The following is a 23,102-nucleotide window of genomic DNA, read 5'->3' as shown; positions in this document are numbered from 1 at the left end:
TGTGGCACAGAACCTATCTCTGCTTCATCCCAGTTCTTTAAAAACCCTGCCCATCTGAACTCAACCATTATCAACTGATAGCATTCACTTCCATAAATACTATGTTTCTGGAGAAAATGGTACTGAATATTCCCCTCCCAGTCGTCAGACCACAGTAGGACTTTTACCAATTTGCATATAGGGATGAAAGGAGGATGTAGGATGCAGGGGTGGGCTTTCTTCATAGCGTTATTCCACACGTAGACACTACAGGACACTTTGCTAGAGTGAACTTCAAAGATTAAATTTCTGCTTTTAATACAATTCCACAACATCTGGTAACCAGTGAACTTCACAGTCTCCATATCTCATCTCCTCTTATTCACTTCATACACAATTTTCTCAGCGACAGACCTCAGGCTTCGTCAGATTCAGCTCTACCACATCTCATCAATACAGATGTACCACAAGGCTGTGTTCTAAGTCCCTTCCTGTAAACATTATACACAAACAACTGCCTTAGCCCATATCCAGGTACTTCAAACATTAAGATGACAGCACCATATTTGCTCTGCTGTTGCAAATAACCATCACTGCTCGCCGAGTAATGGTTAAAGAAATTATGCCCTCTTTCAGTTCGAGGGTTTTACATTTCAGAACAATAAAAAAATAGATCTTCTTTACCAGGTTTTAATTTATATTTAACCTTAAGTGGCTGCTGCTGTTTCCATATATATTAATCTCTCCTCCTCAGTTTGACCACCTATATAAAAGCAGGGGTTTTGGGAGGTTGCTGGACTGGAGCATTGTATACTGAAGTATTCTAGAGTTAAATGTGAAGACATCTGTCCAACAGTTGAAGCTTGACCTAAACTGGGTTGTTAATAAGACAATCCCAAATACAGCTTTAAATCAACAACAGAATGGCAGAAGAAGAAAAGACTTGACGACCCAGTCAAAGTCCAGACATCACACTGATTGAGAAAAATCTGGTGGGCCCTTACGACATTTGTGCAGCAACAAATGTTTGCGAACCATAATAAGCTAATGATAAATTACCTTTTTTTATACATAGCTTTTCAACTTCATCCTATTAAATGATGACAGTTTTGGATCTGTTGTGTCTTCCTAAATACTTGATTTTTATTATTTCCCGTCATGTAGAACCTTTATTTGAAACAGTGTGTACTTTCTATTTATGATGACTGTTGCATTGGGAAAACTGCTTTGCTGTCAGATGTCTGACAATTAATAATCTTAGCTTGATGGTAATCTTCTGAAATCTGAAAAAAGTCAAAACAGAAAACATAAAAAAAATAACTCAAACGGTGAAGAACGGTAAAAAACTCAGATTGCGCAGCCAGATTTGCTTTTGAACAGGCTTTATTTTGCGTTGTGAACAACAGGAAGAAACAAGTTCCCCAGCTGGAAATTGAGTTTCAGACATCTTCAGACATTCAAAATGAATCTTCTTGGAACAGTGAACTAATAATAATTTAACATTTCCACTCGTGTTGTCGGGTGATATAACCCACACCAGTCATTACACCATCCCCCAGGCTCAACAAAGTTTTGTAATCTGTTGGGTTGTCCTTTTTGCCTTGGGAAACACATGATCCAACTGCATTCAGTGATGTTCTTGATGCCAACGTTAGCTAACTCCTTAACTATGTTGGGGTTTCTTTAAAAGTTGTGTTCATTCAATTTGTGGTAGCCTTATCATTTTAAAAGGTATCTTTGTGTAAAAATATTGTCAGTAACATTAGTAATGAAATTACAGCTTTTGTTACTACTGTGAATTCCTTATCTGTTCTCTGCTATTGTTTAATAATTTACATTTTTCATGTAGCCTACTAGGGCGTTTCCATGCTTTAACACACCTGATTTAGATGATTTTAGCTCAGCACAAGCATGTTAATCCACCAACGCTGTTGTTTGTTGGATTTGATAGCTTACAGCTTCTAATATTAGTTTTAGTGCTGTTGTTCTCATGCATTAGCAAACGTAGCACATTGTTGGTGCAATGATTTTGTATATACTTCTTGTTTTTTGGACTTTGTTTATATTTATCGAGGGCAAGTATAGTAATGGAATCTTGTTTGGCTTGTACGGCTCCGCAGCCTGGAGGTAGGCGGGGTGTGAAGTGCCTCATTTGTATTTAAAGAGACCACAGCAAAACGAGGCGGTCAAAAAGGAAGTTTAAAAATGAGTAAAATGAACACCTAAGGAGCTACAATAACGACAAATTCAAACCATAGCATTGCAGTTCCACTTTATACAGACCATGTCTGAATGATTTAAATAGGAAAAGGAAGGATTTAAAAGCATGATATGTCCCCTTTAATCTATCCCCAAACAAAAGAAAAACGCTAATCTTTAGCCATTTTTACAGAACGGTAACAGAGAACACCAGAATTTGGTACCATATTCCAAAGGCGGTGCAACACTATGGCAGAATAGAGGCGATGGGAGGAACCTGGTAGAAGTAAGTTGACATGAAACAACAGGACTGAGTTGCGAAGAAGCAGAAGGTCTTTATAAAACAACTGATGAGGCTGATCCAGATGAGTGGCAGCCCTCTGAGCTGTTTGGGGGCGGGATGGTGTCAACCTGTCAGCTTAATTAGTCAGTGTGTTTGTCTGAAAGGATCATGTCTACATCTTTCAGCAGACCCAGCAAATGTTGTACAAATGTCTCATGAAAAAATAAGAATTTGGCTCCCTTGCATATGCTATTTGTAGCCTGCTGGCAACTTCATATAATAATGAGAGCCGTAAATGTACCAACAACAAAGGCTTTTGGGCAGAACAAACTGTTTTGAGTTTGAACCAAATACCACATTAGATTACATTATTTAGGCCTTATTACATTCCAGTTATAATTATATAAACATCTGTATTTTTGCCAGCTATGAGAGTGCATTTGCTTTGGCACATAGTAGGGGCCCTTTTTACACATGAGTTCAGAATCTCATTTTTCTTGGCTTTTGACTTTGCACACATTGATAGGCTAACTTCCTTTTAATATAGTCCTATCATTAACACAAGCAAAGCTGTGAAAAAGTCCAGTTTCCATCACTATTCTTCAAATTAGGAGACAAAAAGGGAAGAGAACCAGCTAAACAGAAAAACTGATAAAAAGGGACGGATGTGCTCATTTTCTTTTATGTAGAAATAGTTACCTCCACAGTAAAGTCTGTATTCATCATTACTTTGCATGACAAGGACTTCGTAGGCTGGAAAAAACGCTGTTAAGGATGAACCTTCAGCTCAAGGGACATTTTTTTTGGCTCAATGAGAACTTCAAATTGAGAGGTTCAGCAACACCAAAAAGGCTTCAGGACACCCAAGAATGTCCAGTCAACATCACTTTTCCGCCTGGGAGAGTATCATGGTACGACCAGTGCAGAGCTTGCTCAACAATGCCAACAGTTTCCAGTGAGCACCAAGACCCTTTCCTTTGGAAAGAGAAATGTACTGCTATCAGTACAGAGCTCTACCAACAATGGCAGCATGGGGGTGTGAGTGCATTTGCATACAAAACAAGAGCAGCAAAGAAGGACATTTGTCAAAGAAACTAGGTGCTTCTCATCCAAGGGACTGGATTTTCTCCCAATTCTGCCCAGAAACACTGCAATAGATAAAGGGTGGGATCAAACATTCTCCAACCCCAACTTCTCCCAACAACTCAGCAGACGCGTTAGTGATGATCTGATTACACCAGGCAAAATGGCTCAAAGATTAGACACTTCAGATGTACCTAAAGCCGAGCACTAAAAAGCCCAAAATGTGTCATTGTAAGGATTTGATCCAGACACTGATATCCAGCCTGCAAGAAAAAATTGGAGAAATTCTGAAGAAGCGTCCAATCTAACAATTTGATCTCCGAAAATGTTTTGCATTTACTAATGAAATCCTATTCATTATCCTATGTTTACAGCGCAGAAACATAAAAATAGGCAAATAAAACTTGTTTAAGCCACCTACTCTCTTTCTGTGAGGGCCAAATATCTTGACCATGACTGTGTATCAGTTTTTATGTCATATTTTATGTTACATTTTGCTAAGTTTTCATTTTTTTTAAAGTTAAATATTGGAAACTCATTGTGTCACATCCTAATCAGTTAATGAACTCAAAATACCTCCAAAGGTTTCCAGAGCCTCTAGTCCAGCTCCAGTCCTCAAGGGCTCATGTCCTGCAGGTATAATGTGTCCTTGCTCTAACACAGCTTATTCAAATGGCCAAATTACTTCCTTAGCATGTTACTCAGCTCTGCAGGTAACATGCGGGACATTTTAGACCACTTCCTGTTTACGTCAGACAAGCTTTATGGAGATGCTGATTTCCTTTTCCAGCATGACTCGACACCCCTCCACACTGCCAAAGGTACCAAAAGCTGCTTTAATGACCATAGTGTTACTGTGCTTGAGTGCCCAGTGAACTGGCCTGACCTGAACCCTATGGAGAACCTATGATGTATTGTCAAGAGGAAGAGGAGACACCAGACCCAACAATGCAGATCGCCTAAAGGCCGTTATCAAAGCAAACTGGGCTTCCACTGCACTTCAGCAGAACCACAGGCTGATTTCCAAGCCACGCGGCATTGATGCAGTAATTCATGTAAAAGGAGCCCCAACCAAGTACTGAGAGCATAGTAATAATCATGATTTTCAGTGGCCTAGCATTTCAGCTAAAATATCCTTTTTTAATGGTCTTCTGTAATATTGTAATTTTCTGAAACACTGAATTTTAGGTTTTCATTATCTGTAAGCCATAGTCATCACACTTAAAAGAAATAAAGGCTTAAATTGTTTCACTCTATGTAATGACTATATTATATATGAGTTTTGCTTTCTGAAATGAGTGACAAAACAGACCTTTTCTATAATATTACAATATTTTAGATGTAACTGTAAAGTAGTCAATCATGTTCAAATTCCATTATGTTGTCAGTAAATTACTGAAGGACGTAGTAGCAGAAATTGTGTTGTTAACATTTGTGTAGGAAGGAGGTTTATTCGATTAAAGCAACATATTTTCCAGCGTCATTTTTATTCACTGGAGAAATGCAGCCCACCTTGTCAGCTGGCTGAAGAGGGCTGAAGAGATTGCAGGCAGGTGTGTAGGAACATTAGTTTTATTTCCACCAGGCCACAAAAGCAGTGTTGTTAAGGCAGATCAACAATGATACCAAAGTTAATAAATGAGAAAATATAAAACTAGGCATTTTAATGGCCGATGCATCCCAACATATTTTGTGGTGCAGTAGGAGGGCGAGGGGCCACAGTTTCTTGCCCTTAAAGACTGAGAAATCTCATGGAATCTGTAGAAAGCAAAGGGGTACGAGCTTTACCTTCAGATATACTCACAAATATTTCCTCACTTTATCTTTTAGTTAACAATACCCATTGTAATGTCTTCCAATATGTTGAGTATCAGTTATAGATCATAAGTGTAACATCTTGGAAACATGTATATATTTTGTTTCTTAATTTAAAATATCTTACCATTACAACAACAATGTTTTTATAGCCATAACCATAATGTTTAGACTGAGGCATACAAGTATGTTTCCTTTTATATAATTTTCAATTCTTAACAAGCAAAGAAAATAGAAAAGCATTTCTATTAAAATATGTCACAGGAATAAAAACAGAAAAACTGTCGTTTTTTTGTTAATTAACATGAATAAAAGTATGCTAACAGTTGCTGTTTACATTATATTTACAGGCATAAAATGAAACAAATCACAATCAACTGGAATATGAAAGTTGATTGTTGATGTTGTGTCCTTAATAACATGCTAATGAAAATAGCTGTCATTTAAGATTCATTTAAGATTGGAATATTACATCAGACCAGTAAAAAAAAAAAGTTTTATTGCAGAAATGTGGGCTTTTCAAAGATATGTTTTATAAATGCTTAAAAGTTGTCATTTAAAAAAAAAAAACTCTTAATCTGATAAACAATCCTCTTTGGGACACATATTCTAATTTATTAAATTTGACTATATTTAACTACTACTTGAATTAAGTTCGAATGGAGGAGTAACTGTGAGCGAAAAGCATGGGATATGAAATTCACCAAAAGTGGTCTGCAAACTTGCCAGTGATTTTTCAGTCGCTATACCAAGTGCCTGTCTCTGGATTTTGCATCATAGGATCCTTTTTTATGTTCAGATTCAGATTTGAGCGCCTTGTGCTCTCACACCTAAAAGACATCACCGACCCCCTCCTGGACCCCCTGCAGTTTGCCTACAGAGCCAACAGGTCTGTAGATGATGCAGTCAACCTAGCCCTTCACTTCATCCTCCGGCACCTGGACTCCACAGGAACCTACGCCAGGATCCTGTTTGTGGATTTCAGCTCTGCCTTCAACACCATCGTCCCAGCTCTGCTCCAGGAGAAGCTCTCCCAGCTGAGTGTGCCTGACTCCACCTGCAGGTGGATCACTGACTTCCTGTCTGACAGGAAGCAGCGCGTGAGGCTGGGGAAGCACGTTTCTGACTCCCTGACCATCAGCACCGGTTCCCCCCAAGGCTGTGTTCTCTCTCCTCTGCTCTTTTCCCTGTACACCAACAGCTGCACCTCCAGTCACCAGTCTGTCAAGCTTCTGAAGTTTGCGGACGACACCACCCTGATCGGACTCATCTCTGATGGTGACGAGTCCGCGTACAGATGGGAGTTGGACCATCTGTTGGACTGGTGCAGCCAGAACAACCTTGAGCTCAACACTCTAAAGACAGTGGAGATGGTTGTGGACTTCAGGCAGAACCCAGCCCCACCTGCCCCCATCACCCTCTGTGACTCCACAATTGGCACTGTGGAATCTTTCCGCTTCCTGGGAACCATCATCTCCCAGGATCTCAAGTGGGAGCCAAACATCAGCTCCCTCATCAAGAAAGCCCAGCAGAGGATGTTCTTCCTGCGGCAGCTGAAGAAATTCAACCTGCCAAAGACTATGATGGTGCCCTTCTACACAGCCATCATTGAGTCCATCTTCACCTCCTCCATCACCATCTGGTACGCCGCTGCTACAGCCAAGGATAAGGGCAGGCTGCAGCGTGTCATTCGGTCTGCTGAGAAGGTGATTGGCTGCAGTCTACTGTCGCTCCAGGAACTGTACACCTCCAGGACCCTGAAGCGGGCAGGGAAGATTCTGGCTGATCCCTCCCACCCCGGTCACATACTCTTTGAGACTCTCCCCTCTGGTAGGAGGCTGCGGTCCATCCGGACCAAAACCTCACACCACAAGAACAGTTTTTTCCCATCTGCCACCAGCCTGGTTAACAAAGCCCGGAAACCACCCTGACATTCTCCCTTTCCCCCACACCCCCCCCTTTTTTGCTGACAGGACACCTGTAACCTGTAACTCTATGCGTTACATTAATGCTCAGCTTGGACTCCTGCTTTACTTGCACAATGATCACCTGCACTGTTGTATTGCTCTTGCATCTTATACTGCTCTACTTTTACTCTCACTCACTTAAAACTGTGCACATATATTTATATTATATTGTAGATATGTTTATACTGTTTAATTTGTACTGTATTGCACCAACTACGCCAAAACAAATTCCTTGTATGTCCAAAAACGTACTTGGCAATAAAGCTTTTCTGATTGTGATTCTGATTAAGTTATATGAAGAGGATTCCATTGCTACTAGCACAGCCTTGGCAAATAACCTACCACTGGGGGAGTATTGTCACAGGAAATTGTTGACCACGGTCAACACTGTTAGTCAGTCCTTCTGGTACAGCATTGACTGATTTGGGTCTTACTAGAAGGACATGGACTTCTTTGTGTCATTAGGTAACTTTACATACGAGTCGACAAAAATCACATGTGGGGTTCCTGAAGGTTCCATCTTGGGACCCCTCCTATTTAAAATCTACATGCTCCCACAAAGTCAGATCATAACAGACAACAAGATAAGTTACAATGAGTCTTACCATTGAGTCTTTTATCCCCACTCTGAATAAATTCACTTTTCTCAGTTTTCCATTACCATGCACCATGACTTCACAAAGACATCATACAGAATTGAAATCAAATATCAAAAAATATGACACACAGCTCTACATTACAATGTCAGCAGGTGACTATGATCCCATTCAAGCGTTGGCTAGATTCATGGATATGCCATAATATTCTTCAGTTGAATAAAAACAAAACTGAAATAATTATTTTTGGACCAAAGGAGGAGCAATCAAGAGTCTGAACACAGTTTCCATTATTACAGCTACAAACCACTGATCAGGCCTGACGTCTGGGTGTAACGATGGACTCAGACCATCGTTACACCCAGCGATAATTGTCTTTATGTGCTTTCAGAGGCACATGGTCGGCCTTCTATCACCTTTAGAACAATACCAGGATTAAAGGACTAATGTCTCAGAAGGACTTCTAAAAACTCACCCATGTGTTTATTTTTAGTTTAATTGATTACTGCAACAGTGTCTTCACAGGTCTGCCTAAAAATGCAGCTGATCCAGAACGCTGCTGCCCACGTCCTCACTAAATCTAAGAACGGACACCACAACATGATTTGTTGTTGTTGTATCAACCATCCACACCGCAAAAATGCTGAATCCCTGAGTTCTTTTATATCAAGGTTTTAAACCCATTTATTAAGAGTTGCCTTTGACTGTTTGTTCTATTTAAACTATTCAACTGAAACATCACCAGCCTCACTCTGTAGTCATACTTGTCTTTACTTTCTTTTATTATGCCACTCCAATGTACGTTATGTTTTCTTTTCTTATGTTTTCATCATGTAAAGCACCTTGAATTGTCTTGTTGCTGAAATGTGCTGTACAAATAAACTTGCCTTGCCTAATTGAAGACACAGATGTCTAAGCCAGCCTGAGAACCCCTCCTGGACTCAGATCGTGAGAGGGACAAGCCAATGCTTCAAAGATTGCACCCAATGGGGGGAAAAAACAAATCAAGAATGCAGACTGAAATATTTATGCTGATAATGCAAAATCCTTTTGCTTGCTGAGATGATGGGGCAAATGTGCTCCAGCACACTGAACGGGGGTCTCCTTTAGAGAACTCTGCTGCCATCTGTTATCATGGTGTCTCGGTGATTTTCTATGGTTATAGGTTTTCACACGAGAGTAATTCTTAACCACTCTCTGAAATGTTCCCGCCAGGGAGACGGAAGGTAAGATGGCAGTTTAGTGCATTAAACTCACTCCTCCGATCACATCAGCAGGGACTGCTGGTGGTTCTTGATGTCATTTTAATGGAGCTGCTTGTATTCTCCCGAGCACATTTCTCTCAAGCCGTTTGCAGTCAAAACACCAGCGCAGTTCGGAAATACCTCCCTGAAAATGGTCTATAATAAATAAAGGTAAACAGCAAGAGCTGTGCTGAAACACTGCCACATACTAAGAATCTCGGTGGCGCCTGTAAGCATCCTTTCAGTGTCATAGTGAGAACAAGGCCCTGAAAGCAGGTAGAATTTAAGATTTAAAAGCATATATTTGAAATCAATGGACATTACTATATTTTTACAGTACAAGTAATTCTGGATCAAGATAAAACATTATGAGGTATGAATGAGTAAAGAATAAATAGAAAAAAGGCAAAGTCACATTTAAAGTAAAAATATCTAGTAGGAACAAACAAAATGCACATATCATTGCATGTTTTTCTGAACTTGGGCTCAAAAATATGTATTTGTAAACCAATCATTGTAACCTTGTGAAATAAAAAGAAATGGAAAACAAAGTTTGTTCATCTGTAGAAAAAAATAATGCAGGTTGTATCTGTAATCATATGTTAAAAAAACAGAAACCCTGCATGTAAAACTTCCCTGCATGTCATTGTGAAGTTACAAATGTACATGTTGGCACAGATGTTATGCCTCAAAAGTGATTGGACAGTGAGCAATAATTGCAGCAAATCAGAAGTCATATAGCTGCACTGCATTTAGACTCACCCCGAAAGGTTCCTAGAGACATATTATAGGACATGGAAAGTAAGTCCATAACATTATTTATTTTTGTAAATGTACAAGGTCAATGGATTGTTTTTTATATTTTATGCTCGCACTTTATTATAACTGTGATAGTAGTTATTCTACAATTTTACAACAGATTTAATTTGAGAATTGACAGAAATTATTTCTAGCAGTAAAGCTGAAATGGTAACATTGCTTTTGCATTCAGATGTTTGAGAAAAGGATACAAATCTTCAGGTTTCAAAATACTTGTAGGAAAAAGCTCAAAATATAAAGCACAAAAAAATCAAAGCAGAACAAACAAAAATTCAGAAGCTAAATCATTGTAAAAAAAAAATGACAGAGCAGAATTTGATACAATAAGAGATATTATTTTGCCAACATGCAGATGACCAGTGAGTTCCCTCAAACTCTGCTTCAATCCAATAAAGACATTTTTTATCTTTCAAAAACCTTCCTTCAACCCCGGGTTAATGCTCTTTCTCTTAAATTTCAAAGATCTCTTTCAATCATAAACCAATAATGTTACCTCCCCCCTCCTGAAATAGAGGCGAGCCAAACAAACACAAGATGCATATGAAATCTGCATTATCGGCACTTTTTGCTGTGATGTCATTGGACATTGCTTTACCCTAGTCTTCAATGAATGGCCAATCAGGTTGACTCTAGTGATGGCTGTGAAACAAATATGTCCTTATTGATGCTAGCAGACTTGGTGTTAACTATTTGTAGCATGTTAGCAGTGCTGCAATAGCTATATCATAATTTACTGCAAGATGTTGTTCATGAATTTAGCTTTTTCTTTGTCCATTCACAGACATGTCTGCAGTTCAATCCGACTGCAGGAGAGCACACAAGGAGACTGCCGTTTTTCAAATGCTAGCCATGTTAATTGCTTACATACAATGCAAAAGCTGACTTGAAATGTGATTTCCATAATCATTTTGCATTTGTTTTAAAATTATATTAGCCCAGTTTTATAGCGACCTCTCTCTCTGTATTTGTTTTAAAATAATAACCCAGTTTCTCTCTCTCTTAATTTTGCCTCTGCTCCTGACATAAATGACTGCTCATGCCAGAAATTTTTTTTTTAAAATATGTTCAGTGCGATTTATCTTGTATTATAGCTAATTAAAGAAAAACCCACTTAATTAGTTAAATTCACAATTTCATTTTTGTATGCAATTTTAACTTTAGAGGCATATTAAGAAGGCAGATGACCCCAAATCTGCCTTTGTGAACATATGTTCACAAGCCCTAATTTCTCAATAATTTCACAAGCTTACCCAATTAAATTCAAGGGTACAAAATATTGTTTGCCCATAAAAAGAGATGTTCAGCCCATAGTTGAGGTATTAGAGCTGGATTCACTCTATGACATTAGTGTGCTGCGAAGTGTGGATGCCTTTTTTTAGCTCTTAAGTAATGCTGACCCAGGTGTCTGCCCTATAGATTAGCAGATTTTGCTCTGCTTAGAACATTTAAAAAGCTGGCATTGACATATGTAAGAATTATGATTATTGATTAATTAATATTTATCAAAAATCCTAATTAAAATTTGTAATTCAGAAAAATAATTTCTTAACCAAAAATCATTATCAAAGCTCTTTAATAATTACAATTAGCTATTCATCATTAATAATTGATAAATTATTAACCAAAGCCACAAAATGTCACAGTTTATTCAACCGCTTCATCAAAGGTGGGGGAACTTCAACCTTTTTGTTTTGACAGATAAATCACTCTTGCATGAAATAAACACAAATGCTTCTCTTAATTATATATATGAAGATTTATTGAAGCCAAATAATTCTGATATACCATTATTCTGGTCCAAAAACCTTCACCTAACTAACAACCACCATTCTACACAAAGGGGATAAAATGACTACCTAACAATAATAATAAAAGAAAAATATATGCGCATTTAGTGTCTATGAAGAGCAAACCAGCAGTTTATGGACAAAATGTGGGTTAAATGGAAAGAGAATCCTCCTGGTGCTGATGTCTCGATCGCAGCGATCAGCTGATAAAACGGTGGGACCACGCCCCTTTAGTCGTACAGCTGATTGCCCCAAATCTTGTACAAAGAGTCATAAAACTCTGAGGCGGGAATCCAGTGGAAAAAACTCCAGCAATAAAAGCTGGAACAAAGGAATGCTCAGACCTTGAGGCCCAAACCACAGTTGCTTTGAATGAAAAACTTTTAAAAGTAAAACTTCTAACTCCAGGCTGATTTGGGATCAGCCGGACAACACATGAACACGCACGATTCAGCAGCGCTTTCGCAACACATCAAAACACAGCTCAGCATAAAACACTTCAATCAGCATTGCATGCAACCAGTTGATACCTTGGATTAACTACTGGTGATTCTAAATCACCTTCACTATGCCTCATCCTGCCCAGACCTCTAAATGTACCTATCCGGTTTAATATGAAAGGAACGAAATTACTTTGACGTTGATTTCTTCTCTCCACCAGTTGGGTCAGGTCTGAAGAAAAACGAGGGAGTGGGAAGGGGGGGGGGGTCACGCGTCCATAATCACCTCAAGAAAAAAAATGGTAAACTTCTCATCTGTCCAGGAGGGGAAAATATGAAGAACTGTTTAGTTGACCGAATTAACAAGGAGAAAACTCATCTCCTTGGAAATAAAACCTCTATGGGTTTTCACCTGCGCCGGGTGTTGGCGTGGTCTTCGATCGGTATGTGAATCTTCTGACCTTCTCCTATCAGACAGATTTCCAGCTTTCAAGCTCTTCCTGGAATGGCCTTGTGGAGCAAAAGTTCGCCTGCGAGCTCTTGTCTCTCCAGATATGCGCCTCCGTTGCGTCGTCCCGTGAGACACGCTGGGAATGGCAACAAAACTTTTTTTTCAGCAGATTTATAATCCCGGTGACGACAGAGCTGTGATGTCTGATTCCAATGGATGACTCCAACAGGGGGCAGTATGCTAGTTTGCCTGCAACACTTGCATATAATCAAGGACCATATCTGCTAGATGGCTTCATTGAATGTGGACTTAAGAAAACACCGTGGACCAACACCAGCAGATGACCTGGCAGCTCATAGCCCATCAACGACTGTGGAAACTTCACACTGGACTTCAAGCAACATGGACCCCAATCCTCCCCACCTTTCTTCCAGACTCTGGGTCCTTGATTTCCAACTAAAATGCAAACTTTATTTTCATCTGACAAGATTACTTTGGACCACTTGGCAACAGTCCAGTTCTTCTTCTCCTTAGCCCAGGTAAGATGTTGGTTCAGGATTGGATTGACATGGATTTGTAGCCCACATGTAGGATTCCTCTGTGCGTAGTGGCTCTTGATGCTCTTACTCCAGCCTCAGTCCACTCATGTGAAGCTCACCTAAACTCTTGAATGGATTTTGCTTGGCAATCCTCTTGATTCAAATATTTCACTCTATGTGTAAAAAAAATCTATATAATTTTTAAGTTTCACTTTTTGACAATAGTGAAAAAATGCAACTTTTTCTAAATGCTTTAATTTTTTGAGCTGTACTTTTAGATACATGTGTGACTGTAAATTTAGATCTGTTTATTAGTGTATCAGACCAGCATTATTAAGTCAAATAATCTTTGGCTTGGAAAGGAGGGAATGTGTGTTCTCTACATATGTCCTTATCTTCAAGCTGCATGTTATTTACAACCAAGAAATGAAACATACAATAGCAAAAAATGGTGAGACTTAAGTTAATTAGCAAACTGCTAAATCAACACCAGCTTATCAGTAGATATGTAAAAGAGAGAGGACTGGGTTCGCTGTAGGAGAAAGGTAAGTGTATCATAATGAACATACGATTGTTTTGTGACTCCTTGAAACTCTAAAGAGCACTTTCAAGTTCAGTTCATTAAGGTAGCTTGCATCTTCTTACATAATTAATACGAAACTACAGAAGACAGCAGCGATGAGGCATTAGCTGAAGTTAGATAGATCAATACAGAAACTTAAATTCCTTTCCCTTGACAGATTGTTATGGCAAATTCTCCCTATGTTCACCATCCAGGCAGCAGAGAGTGACAGAAAACATGGAGGGTAAGGGAAATGAAACAAAACAAGCACCGTGCAGCAGTGTATTGAACCGTGGAAGCTGCTGTCATGTCGGATGTGGTCCAGTCGTCAGGCAAGCAGGGGGCCATGTCTGCTCCTTTTTTAATCATTATTTGAGCTTGATTTAAAACTTTTCTTTCTAAGCTCTAGTTTTTTTCTTTTTTTTTACCGTTAGCAGTGTATTTTTCATCCTCTAAGGGAGAATATACACTATATACACCTTTGTGACCTAAATTTAAGATCTGTGAGATCTGCCCCCCAGGCTGCAGAACACAGCTGTAATTAGTATAAAAGTGAGCTCGTCAGTAATGCATGAAATGGCTGAGTCTACGCAGACACATAGGAAGAGGACGAGAGCATCAGAGAAATCATACTCTCAATCATTGAACAATATTTAACGTGTGCGAGTGAATCTAAATGTGTCCCGTCGTGCCACCAAGGCGCAGATCTAATAAATGTTTGCATGAGCACTAATGATCCCACATTCATTACAGCTGGCAAATTTAATCTACTAACAAGGTGCATGAAGCATTCTGGTAATTAATTGTATGGTTGCAAAGTACAAAATGAAGATGAAAGAAAATACAGATGCTGTGCAAAGACTTCAGTTCCACATTTATTTACAGTCTGAAGCTGCAGTTTCTGCTAAATGTGTCTATATTTCTGTTATTGCCACTGCTAGAACTTCCTGCAATTAGTAAAAACTGTGTTTGTATATGAAGAATTTAACTTTAGGGAGCCTTGTAACCACATTTCAGCGTAATATTATTAATAAAAACTGATTGCAAACTTGCAGCCCAACCAACATAAAGGAGCCATGTGGAGCTCACATTTATTTCCAATATGCTGTCTTATGTAAAACGTGACTATTTTGGGTCAAGTAGAACTTCCTGCAATGTTTGTGAAAATACATTTTTTTACATAGTTGCAACACATATTTTTCAAGCTGTTGCAATAAGAGACAAATTAAATAAACAAAGCAACTGTAACTATTAGACTCCCAGAATAAAATATCATCATTTACATCTGAGTACATTTAATCACAATTTTAAATAAGGAAAGCAGAGAAAAATGAACAATGAAAAGATAATTCTGGTATTCTGAAACGTTAAAAAAAATACTTTAACCATAAGACCAAACAGCTAAAACCAGATATTTACCTAGACTGAATAAAAGGATACCCACTTTTCTGCTCACTGTGTGACAATAAATCAGACTAAACCTTTCCTGTTTTAGGTGGGGTAGTATTAGCAAAATTATTCTTGTTTGCTAAATATCTGAATAAAGAGCAAGACAACATTTTAACAATTTTTAAAATCATTCTCCTCTACTTCATGAGTTTACAAATATTAAGGTTATTATGACTTTAAACAACTCAGAAAAGCCCAGATGACAAGGACCACAGAACCAGTAGGTCCTGGGCTCTTCCTATGTTCAGATCTCTTGTGTAATAAAAAACAAAAACACAAAAGATAAAGTAATAAAAATTCCAAAGCCACGTTCTGTCAGTGAATGCATCGTTGTGTCTTAACAGCCCATCAAAATCAACAAGTCATTCAAGAAATGTGTTGGCTAACAGAGTGATGTGACATGAGTCAAGATCCACTTTAATCAATGCCGCTAGTTTACATTTGGTTTTGCTAATTAGGTTTTACCTACAGGTGAAAAAGAAATATTTCGGATTATTTTGGGACAGTTTCAACTAAACATGACAGGTGGAAAGCCAACAATAAAATGTTTGTGTAGTTTTAAATGCAAAGCTGTTTACCGTTCTAGACTGCCTGTGTTGCTTCCAATGAGTGATGCTGTGACTGAAGCCTCTAATTCAGCTAACAGGATCCTCTCTACAGACAACACTGTGCGTAGCATTACCTGCCCCTACTTTGTTTCCAACTAACTCTGGTTGCTCTGTGATTTTTTGTATTTATTTTTTACTTTAAAAGTCTCATAAACTGATAATCAACCCAGATACAGCCCAGATGACTGTGATGAAAGATTGTCTGCAGCCTCTCCAATGGATGCAACACCTATAACAGCAAGGCTGCTTCCAGAAAGTGCACAGACCTTCATAGCTCTGTGCACTTTCTGGAAGCAGCCCACCTGTTTTACACCACATCAGCTGTATTGCCGTTCATCCATAAAATACAGATGTTTGATGTGCTGCAGCACAGGGAGATTGGTGACAGTGGATGCTTTGGAAGTGATTCTATTGAACACAACGAGGGTTGACAGCAGTTCTTTGACACTAGATCAGCTGTGGTGAGTTTGACGTAGTTTTTTAACCTGCAGCGTTCTCTAGATCTGTCCGTGTTAAAATGTGTTGTAAAACAATATGACTGTTGGCTGTCAGGCTACTGCACTTCCTACAGCGTTTTATTGCTGCAGAGTGATAAGGCCATGGTGCATTAAAGTACAACTCGTACATTACATTATTCATACTGAAATTCATATAAAGTTATAAATATATTTTTTAAATCATCAATGAACACCAAAGCCTCATTTCACATTTCCCAAATAACATCACTGAACCTTTTTTCTACTGTATTGGTTTTATTAAATATTCAGAACAAACCTCACTGTTCAGTACCATGGACAGAAGCAAGCCAGAGGTCACATTTACCTCAGACTGGAAGATGGCTGATGTTCACTGTGAGCAGTACGTCTCCAGACTTCTTGAAACTTAGTCTTTGGGACCATTTCAGCAAATTTTGAAATCCCAATTGGGATTTGAGGAAATAAACTGTGGTCAGCATAAGAAGGAAATCAGTACATCCCTTACATGTTCAGGATTATTCAGTTACTCTTAAGTCCCCTGGCCTGGTGACAGGTCAGAAGGGACAGACCTTAAAACACTTTACTAGGAATACCAACTATGAAAGACAATGAAATGAAGAACCATGTTATTGACGATAATAGTTGCCTTTACTGTGCGAAGAGCCATCCCTGATTTTAATATTTTACTTCCACAAACATTTAGACTAAGACTAAGGGACATTTTCACGTAAAAATAATTACTTCATTAAATTTGAGCATTTCTAAAGTGGCCAGTATAGAAATGACTGGAGTTAGGTGACATTTTTACTGTATGAGAAAACTAATGTACAAAAAGTAAAATAATTTAAAAACGATTAAGGTTGGTACTTTGGTGCCATTTAATAATAAAAGAAACGTATTTGTTCTTTTTTTTGACATATACATGTTTTAAATATAAAATTGGAAGACAGATTTAACCAAAGTATTCAAAGTGAACCTCTTACTTTTTTTGACACCCCAGCATATGGTATAACCTCATTACCACCCAAACCTGGTTAAAAAACGGTTTAATTATCAGCTGGTACTCACCGTCTGATATGTAACAATAAACTTCATCATATGGCCAACAGGCATGTTCTGGGTGAGGAATTCTCTCATGCTGGGCAGCGCTGGCTGGTACTGGATCTTTGCTGTAGGACAAGCAACAACAGGACATAACTCTTATGAAGCAACTAGATGTTAAACAGCTTTAATCATTATGGCAAAGTTAACAATAAGCTTATGGAATGGCAAAAAATATTTTTAGCTGGTATGCTTGTCTTTGGTTTTTTTCCAAAGTCTTAATTGAGGTCCTGTTGTCATCGGTACCTTTACTCATTCAGCAGACTACCTGTTGCTCTTTTGGGGTTTCTTCATGCTGCGGCTGGACCAGACCACCTATTTGTTCACACAATGATCCTGTCGTTATTTTTGAACCGCGTAAATCTTTACTTTTTGGAGCACACTGGTTCTGATCTTTCACATACAGGAGCTGAATTCCTCCAAGACACCTTCAAAATGTTCTCACTGGATTTGTAGTTTTAGCCTTGTCAACCTTTTAAAAGTTTTTGTTTCTATGAGAAATGCGATGCTGAATAGAGTAGTCATCTCTGAATGTCCGCCAATATATGCCAATGTTCTCTTCTATTAATGATTTTATTTTGAAGATTAAAAGACGACTCCTTTCTCAAAAGCTCAGACTGCCATGAAACTGCTGATGTTCTGAAACTCAAAAGAGAGTAAGAACAGGCTAGAAAACAACGTTCTTGTTTGTACCATACACTTTCTTTTTTGTGTAAAGCTGAAAGATCTTGGGGTTCTTACAGTGCCTTGCGAAGGTACTCGGCCCACAAAAAGTGGGACACAATCATGAAGTGGAATGAAACTTATTGGATGTGTCAAACATTTTTAACAAATAAAAAACTGAAAATGGGGTATGCAATATTATTCGGCCCCCTTGCGTTAATACTTTGTAGCGCTACCCTTTGCTGCAATTACAGCTGCAAGTCGCTTGGGGTATGTCTCTATCAGTTTTGCACATCGAGAGACTGAAATTCTTGCCCATTCTTCCTTGCAAAACAGCTGGAGCTCAGTAAGGTTGGATGGAGAGCGTTTATGAACAGCAGTCTTCAGCTCTTTCCACAGATTCTCTATTGGATTCAGGTCTGGACTTTGACTTGGCCATTCCAACACCTGGATACGTTTATTTGTGAACCATTCCATTGTAGATTTGGCTTTATGTTTTGGATCATTGTCTTGTTGGAAGATAAATTTCCGTCCCAGTCTCAGGTCTCTTGGAGACTCCAACAGGTTTTCTTCCAGAATGGTCCTGTATTTGGCCCCATCCATCTTCCCATCAATTTTGACCATCTTCCCTGTCCCTGCTGACGAAAAGCAGGCCCAAACCATGATGCTGCCACCACCATGTTTGACAGTGGGGATGGTGTGTTCAGGGTGAGGAGCTGTGTTGCTTTTATGCCAAACATATCGTTTTGCATTGTGGCCAAACAGTTCGATTTTGGTTTCATCTGACCAGAGCACCTTCTTCCACATGTTTGGTGTGTCTTCCAGGTAGCTTGTGGCAAACTTTAAACGAGACTTTTTATTGGATATCTTTGAGAAATGGCTTTCTTCTCGCCTCTCTTCCATAAAGGCCAGATTTGTTCAGTGTACGACTGATTGTTGTCCTATGGACAGACTCTCCCACCTCAGCTGTAGATCTCTGCAGTTCATCCAGAGTGATCATGGGCCTCTTGGCTGCATCTCTGATCAGTCTTCTCCTTGTTCGAGATGAAAGTTTAGAGGGACGGCCGGGTCTTGGTAGATTTGCAGTGGTCTGATACTCCTTCCATTTCAATATGATTGCTTGCACAGTGCTCCTTGGGATGCTTACAGCTTGGGAAATCTTTTTGTATCCAAATCTAGCTTTAAACTTCTCCACAACAGTATCTCTGACCTGCCTGGTGTGTTCCTTGGTCTTCATGATGCTCTCTGCGCTTTGAACAGAACCCTGAGACTATCACAGAGCAGGTGCATTTATACGGAGACTTGATTACACACTGGTGGATTCTATTTATCATCATCAGTCATTTGGGACAACATTGGGTCATTCAGAGATCCTCACTGAACTTCTGGAGTGAGTTTGCTGCACTGAAAGTAAAGGGGCTGAATAATATTGCACGCCCCACTTTTCAGTTTTTTATTTGTTAAAAAAGTTTGACACATCCAATAAATTTCATTCCACTTCACGATTGTGTCCCACTTGTTGTTGATTCTTCACAAAAAATTAGAATTTTATATCTTTATGTTTGAAGCCTGAAATGTGGCAAAAGGTTGAAAAGTTCAAGGGGGCCAAATACTTTCGCAAGGCACTGTAGCTTCAGTAACGTTTTTTAAGGAAAACTTTGTCGTGACCCAGTATTAAACTGACCTAATAGCAAATTCCAACAGGTCTTTCTCATAATCTTTTCATTAACTGACATGTAACCATCTGTGTCCACCCTAAATATACAGAAACATTATTGCTTCTTTATTTGCTGATTTGGATTGTTCAGTGGAAAGGAAAGAACTCAGACTGATTTTTGATAGCATTGAGACTGAGTTATTGATTTACATTGCTAATCTTATTAGTCCTACACCAGATAACCTTCTTCTTCTACAGAGTCTAATCTAAACTGAACACAATTTGTTTCCATTAAGATGAATTTTTATAAGGCTACACAGTTGTTTGTCCCAATAAGATGAAAGGCTCTTGCCACCATCTAATAACGCCATGAGTTGACTTTTCCTGATTAGATTCCAACAAACATTTGATTCTAATTATTCAAGACATTTTTCCATTCCCACTTTATCCTGGAAGACGGAGGTTCATCAAAGGTTTTAATGTGTATTGAATGGTTTTCCTCAGAACTTTTACAGTTTTCAATTATTTTGTTACTTGTTTAATGCAGACTAGTAATTCCAACCTTTTGAAATGGTAATATATTTTTTTTCATGAGTACCAAATTTCAACATTTTTATACACTTATGGTTAAATTATTTGCTGAAAGCTGAAATAGATTAATAATGATAGTATTTTACAAATGCCTTCATGCCAAGTTAACTCTAGGTGATGATGTTTTTATTAGCCAGGTATTAATAATCATGACATTTCAGGTTCATCTCTCCCTTATTAAAAATCACAAACACAGAAAAGAAACAATCAGTGACTATAACAGACTATGTGAGCTAAATCCCACAAACTAAAGCTACTTTGTTTGCTCACTGGAGTACTAATCCCAATGCAAACAACTCTAAAGGGTGTCTTGGAGAGATGAGAACTGTTAAGTAACTTTCTTGTTATCTTACTGAGGCACAGCGGTGTGCAGGAGGCAAAGAAATACTATTTCTGAACGCCCAGCAGGTGAAGGAAAATCTGGCCAGAAGCCAGGCTATTAACAAATGAACCAATGGAAGATGTGAGGCATCATTTTTCAATTGTCAAGACCAGTCAGCAACCTCAAAACAATGCTGAACTAAATTTATGAGCCACTGGCAGTAAAGCTGAATGACAGTGAAATGATAAGTGGCACCAAACTAATCTGACATCGTCACATAGACATTTGAAGGACAGCAACACACACATAACTTAAAGCTTGTCAGCTGGTGCCTTTATACCGGTTCCTTCTTGTTTTGACCTGATGGCCAGAATTACCTTCAACCTTGTTAACTGTCAAGCAGCTTTTCAATTAGAGATACTGCTGTCTTCCAAAGGTATTCATCCCCCATGTGTTGAAGTTTATGTGATGGGCCAACACAAAGTAGTGCATAGTTATGAAGTGGAAGAAAATGATACATAAAAACCTAAAAGGTGTAGTGTTTTGTTGTAAGCCTCTTAACAACTTTGCACATCTAGAGATTTTTGCCCTTTCAGAATTAGAATCATCTTTATTCACTAAGTTTGTGCACACAAAGAATTGAACTGTGGTCTGACCACACCAGTGGACCACCCAATTAACCTCCTGTTTGTATGTAGACTCGTCATTGTCCTGGATCAGAGGATCAGACCAGTCACAGTTGTCTCAGCTTCAGGAGTTTCACAGACAGGTCCTCTAAGGTGCAGCCAATTGTGTACAGAGGGGAGTGGGGAGAGAATACACCCCTGGGGCCGGTGCTGATGATTCTTGTTTAGGAGAAGATGCTCCTCAGCCTCAACTGGTGCTGCCCGTCAGTCAGGAAGCTGGTGATCCACTGACAGGTGGAGGCCGGCATTGTGAGTTGGGTGAGGTTCTAATGAAAGATGTTGGGGCTGATGGTGCTGAAGGCACAAACAGTATCCTGATGTATGTCCCTGGGTGGTTGAGGTGAAGCAGGATGAAATCTAGTTCCAAACTGACTGCATCATCTGCCAACCTGTTTGCCTAGTAAGCAAACTGCAGGGGATCCAGCAGGGGGCCTTCAATGTCATTCAGGTGATTTCATAACCTTAGACATACTCCATGATGGTGTATTTCTTGGGGATCAGAATGATGGTGGATGATCTTCATTGCAAAAAGGTTCACTCTCAGTCAGATTGAAAGAAGAGTACCTGTGAACATCAAGTTTTGCCACAGGTTCTCCAGGGATTCAGGTTTGCCTACTTTAACACATGGAAATTCTGTATTCTGACTGTACCTCTTGATGCGTTGTTTTAGGGTCATTGTGATGCTGGAAGGTGAACGTCTGCCTCAGTCTAAAGTCTGTCTTTAACAAGTTTTTTTCCAAGACTGCTCAGCAATTGGCTCCATTTATAATCTGTCAGTTCTACTCTTTTGAAGAAAAGAATCTCAACAGCATAATGCTGCTACCACCATGCTTCATAGTGCGTTCAGGGTGATGTGCAGCATTCGTTTTTCACCGCAGATAGCATTTTGCATAAAGGTAAAAACCTATTATTTTGTTCCACCAGAGCACCTTTTTCCACATGTTTGCTGTGTCATGTACATTTCCTGTGGTAAACACCAAAGATGACATCTGTCAAATTAGGTTGAAAGCCATGTCTTTGCAGATTTGAATATATCCAATACTCTTTCAATTTAAAGGATAGATTAATTGAAGTGTGTAGTGAGATGTCCGTAGCTACATTTGAACACAGAAGGGCTCAATTTAATATTTAAATGTGTCTTTAAAAGCAATTGGTTGTGCTTATTGTTATTTAGGATATCAGGTTAAAGAGGGCTAAATACAAATACACACGACTCTTTTCAGTTTTTCAGCTGTTAAAGATTTTGATTTCAGTGTATCATTCTCCTTCCACTCCACAATTGTGAACAACTTTGTATTGTTTAATCAAATAAAATTTAAAGTAAAAAACATTGAAGTTTGCAACAAGAAGGTACAAAAATACTTTGGTATGGCACTCTAGTTTTTTTGTCATAATCAATGTATGTTGAAAATTACCACTGAAATTCATATAAACAAAAGTTTGTAAAAATGAATAGAAATCTGGTCTTAAAAGCTAAAAAAACAGGAAAAGACAGTTTTTTACTGCATTGACAAAATTGGACTGTTGCTCTGAACTCTATCAGACAGCCATCCATTTCTTCTCTTGGCCTTTTGAATCCACCTCACTTTCTGCCTGTTTCGAAGACCTTATTGATCATTTATGTATGTATCTCAACAGGGGATACAGCGTGGAACGTTTTAGTCTGTCAAATACAAGACAGAACGTTTCAGAAAATCCGCAGGGATCTTCAAACATAAATGGACCTTATTTATATAGCAGCTAAAGGATCTATCAGAAGAGCAAGAGCAAAAATCATTATCTCCT

The 23,102-nt window shown here is 38.8% G+C and overlaps 1 protein-coding gene across 4 annotated transcripts in view; it reads right to left on the bottom strand.

Moving 5' to 3' along the window:
- si:ch211-127i16.2 (probable flavin-containing monoamine oxidase A) overlaps nucleotides 1-23,102 on the bottom strand; it is a 105,296-nt gene that overhangs the window by 40,802 nt on the left and 41,392 nt on the right. For all 4 annotated transcript variants that reach the window (XM_047372624.1, XM_047372626.1, XM_047372625.1 and 1 more), the window contains one exon: nucleotides 17,366-17,466. In XM_047372624.1, coding sequence (XP_047228580.1) covers nucleotides 17,366-17,466 — 101 coding nt within the window. The remainder of the gene's footprint in view (nucleotides 1-17,365; nucleotides 17,467-23,102) is intronic.

This window comes from Girardinichthys multiradiatus, chromosome 8, assembly GCF_021462225.1.
Source record: "Girardinichthys multiradiatus isolate DD_20200921_A chromosome 8, DD_fGirMul_XY1, whole genome shotgun sequence".
Lineage (NCBI taxonomy): Eukaryota > Metazoa > Chordata > Actinopteri > Cyprinodontiformes > Goodeidae > Girardinichthys > Girardinichthys multiradiatus.
The sequence above is the reverse complement of the archived record's forward strand: the minus strand, read 5'-3'. Positions and strand labels throughout refer to the sequence as shown.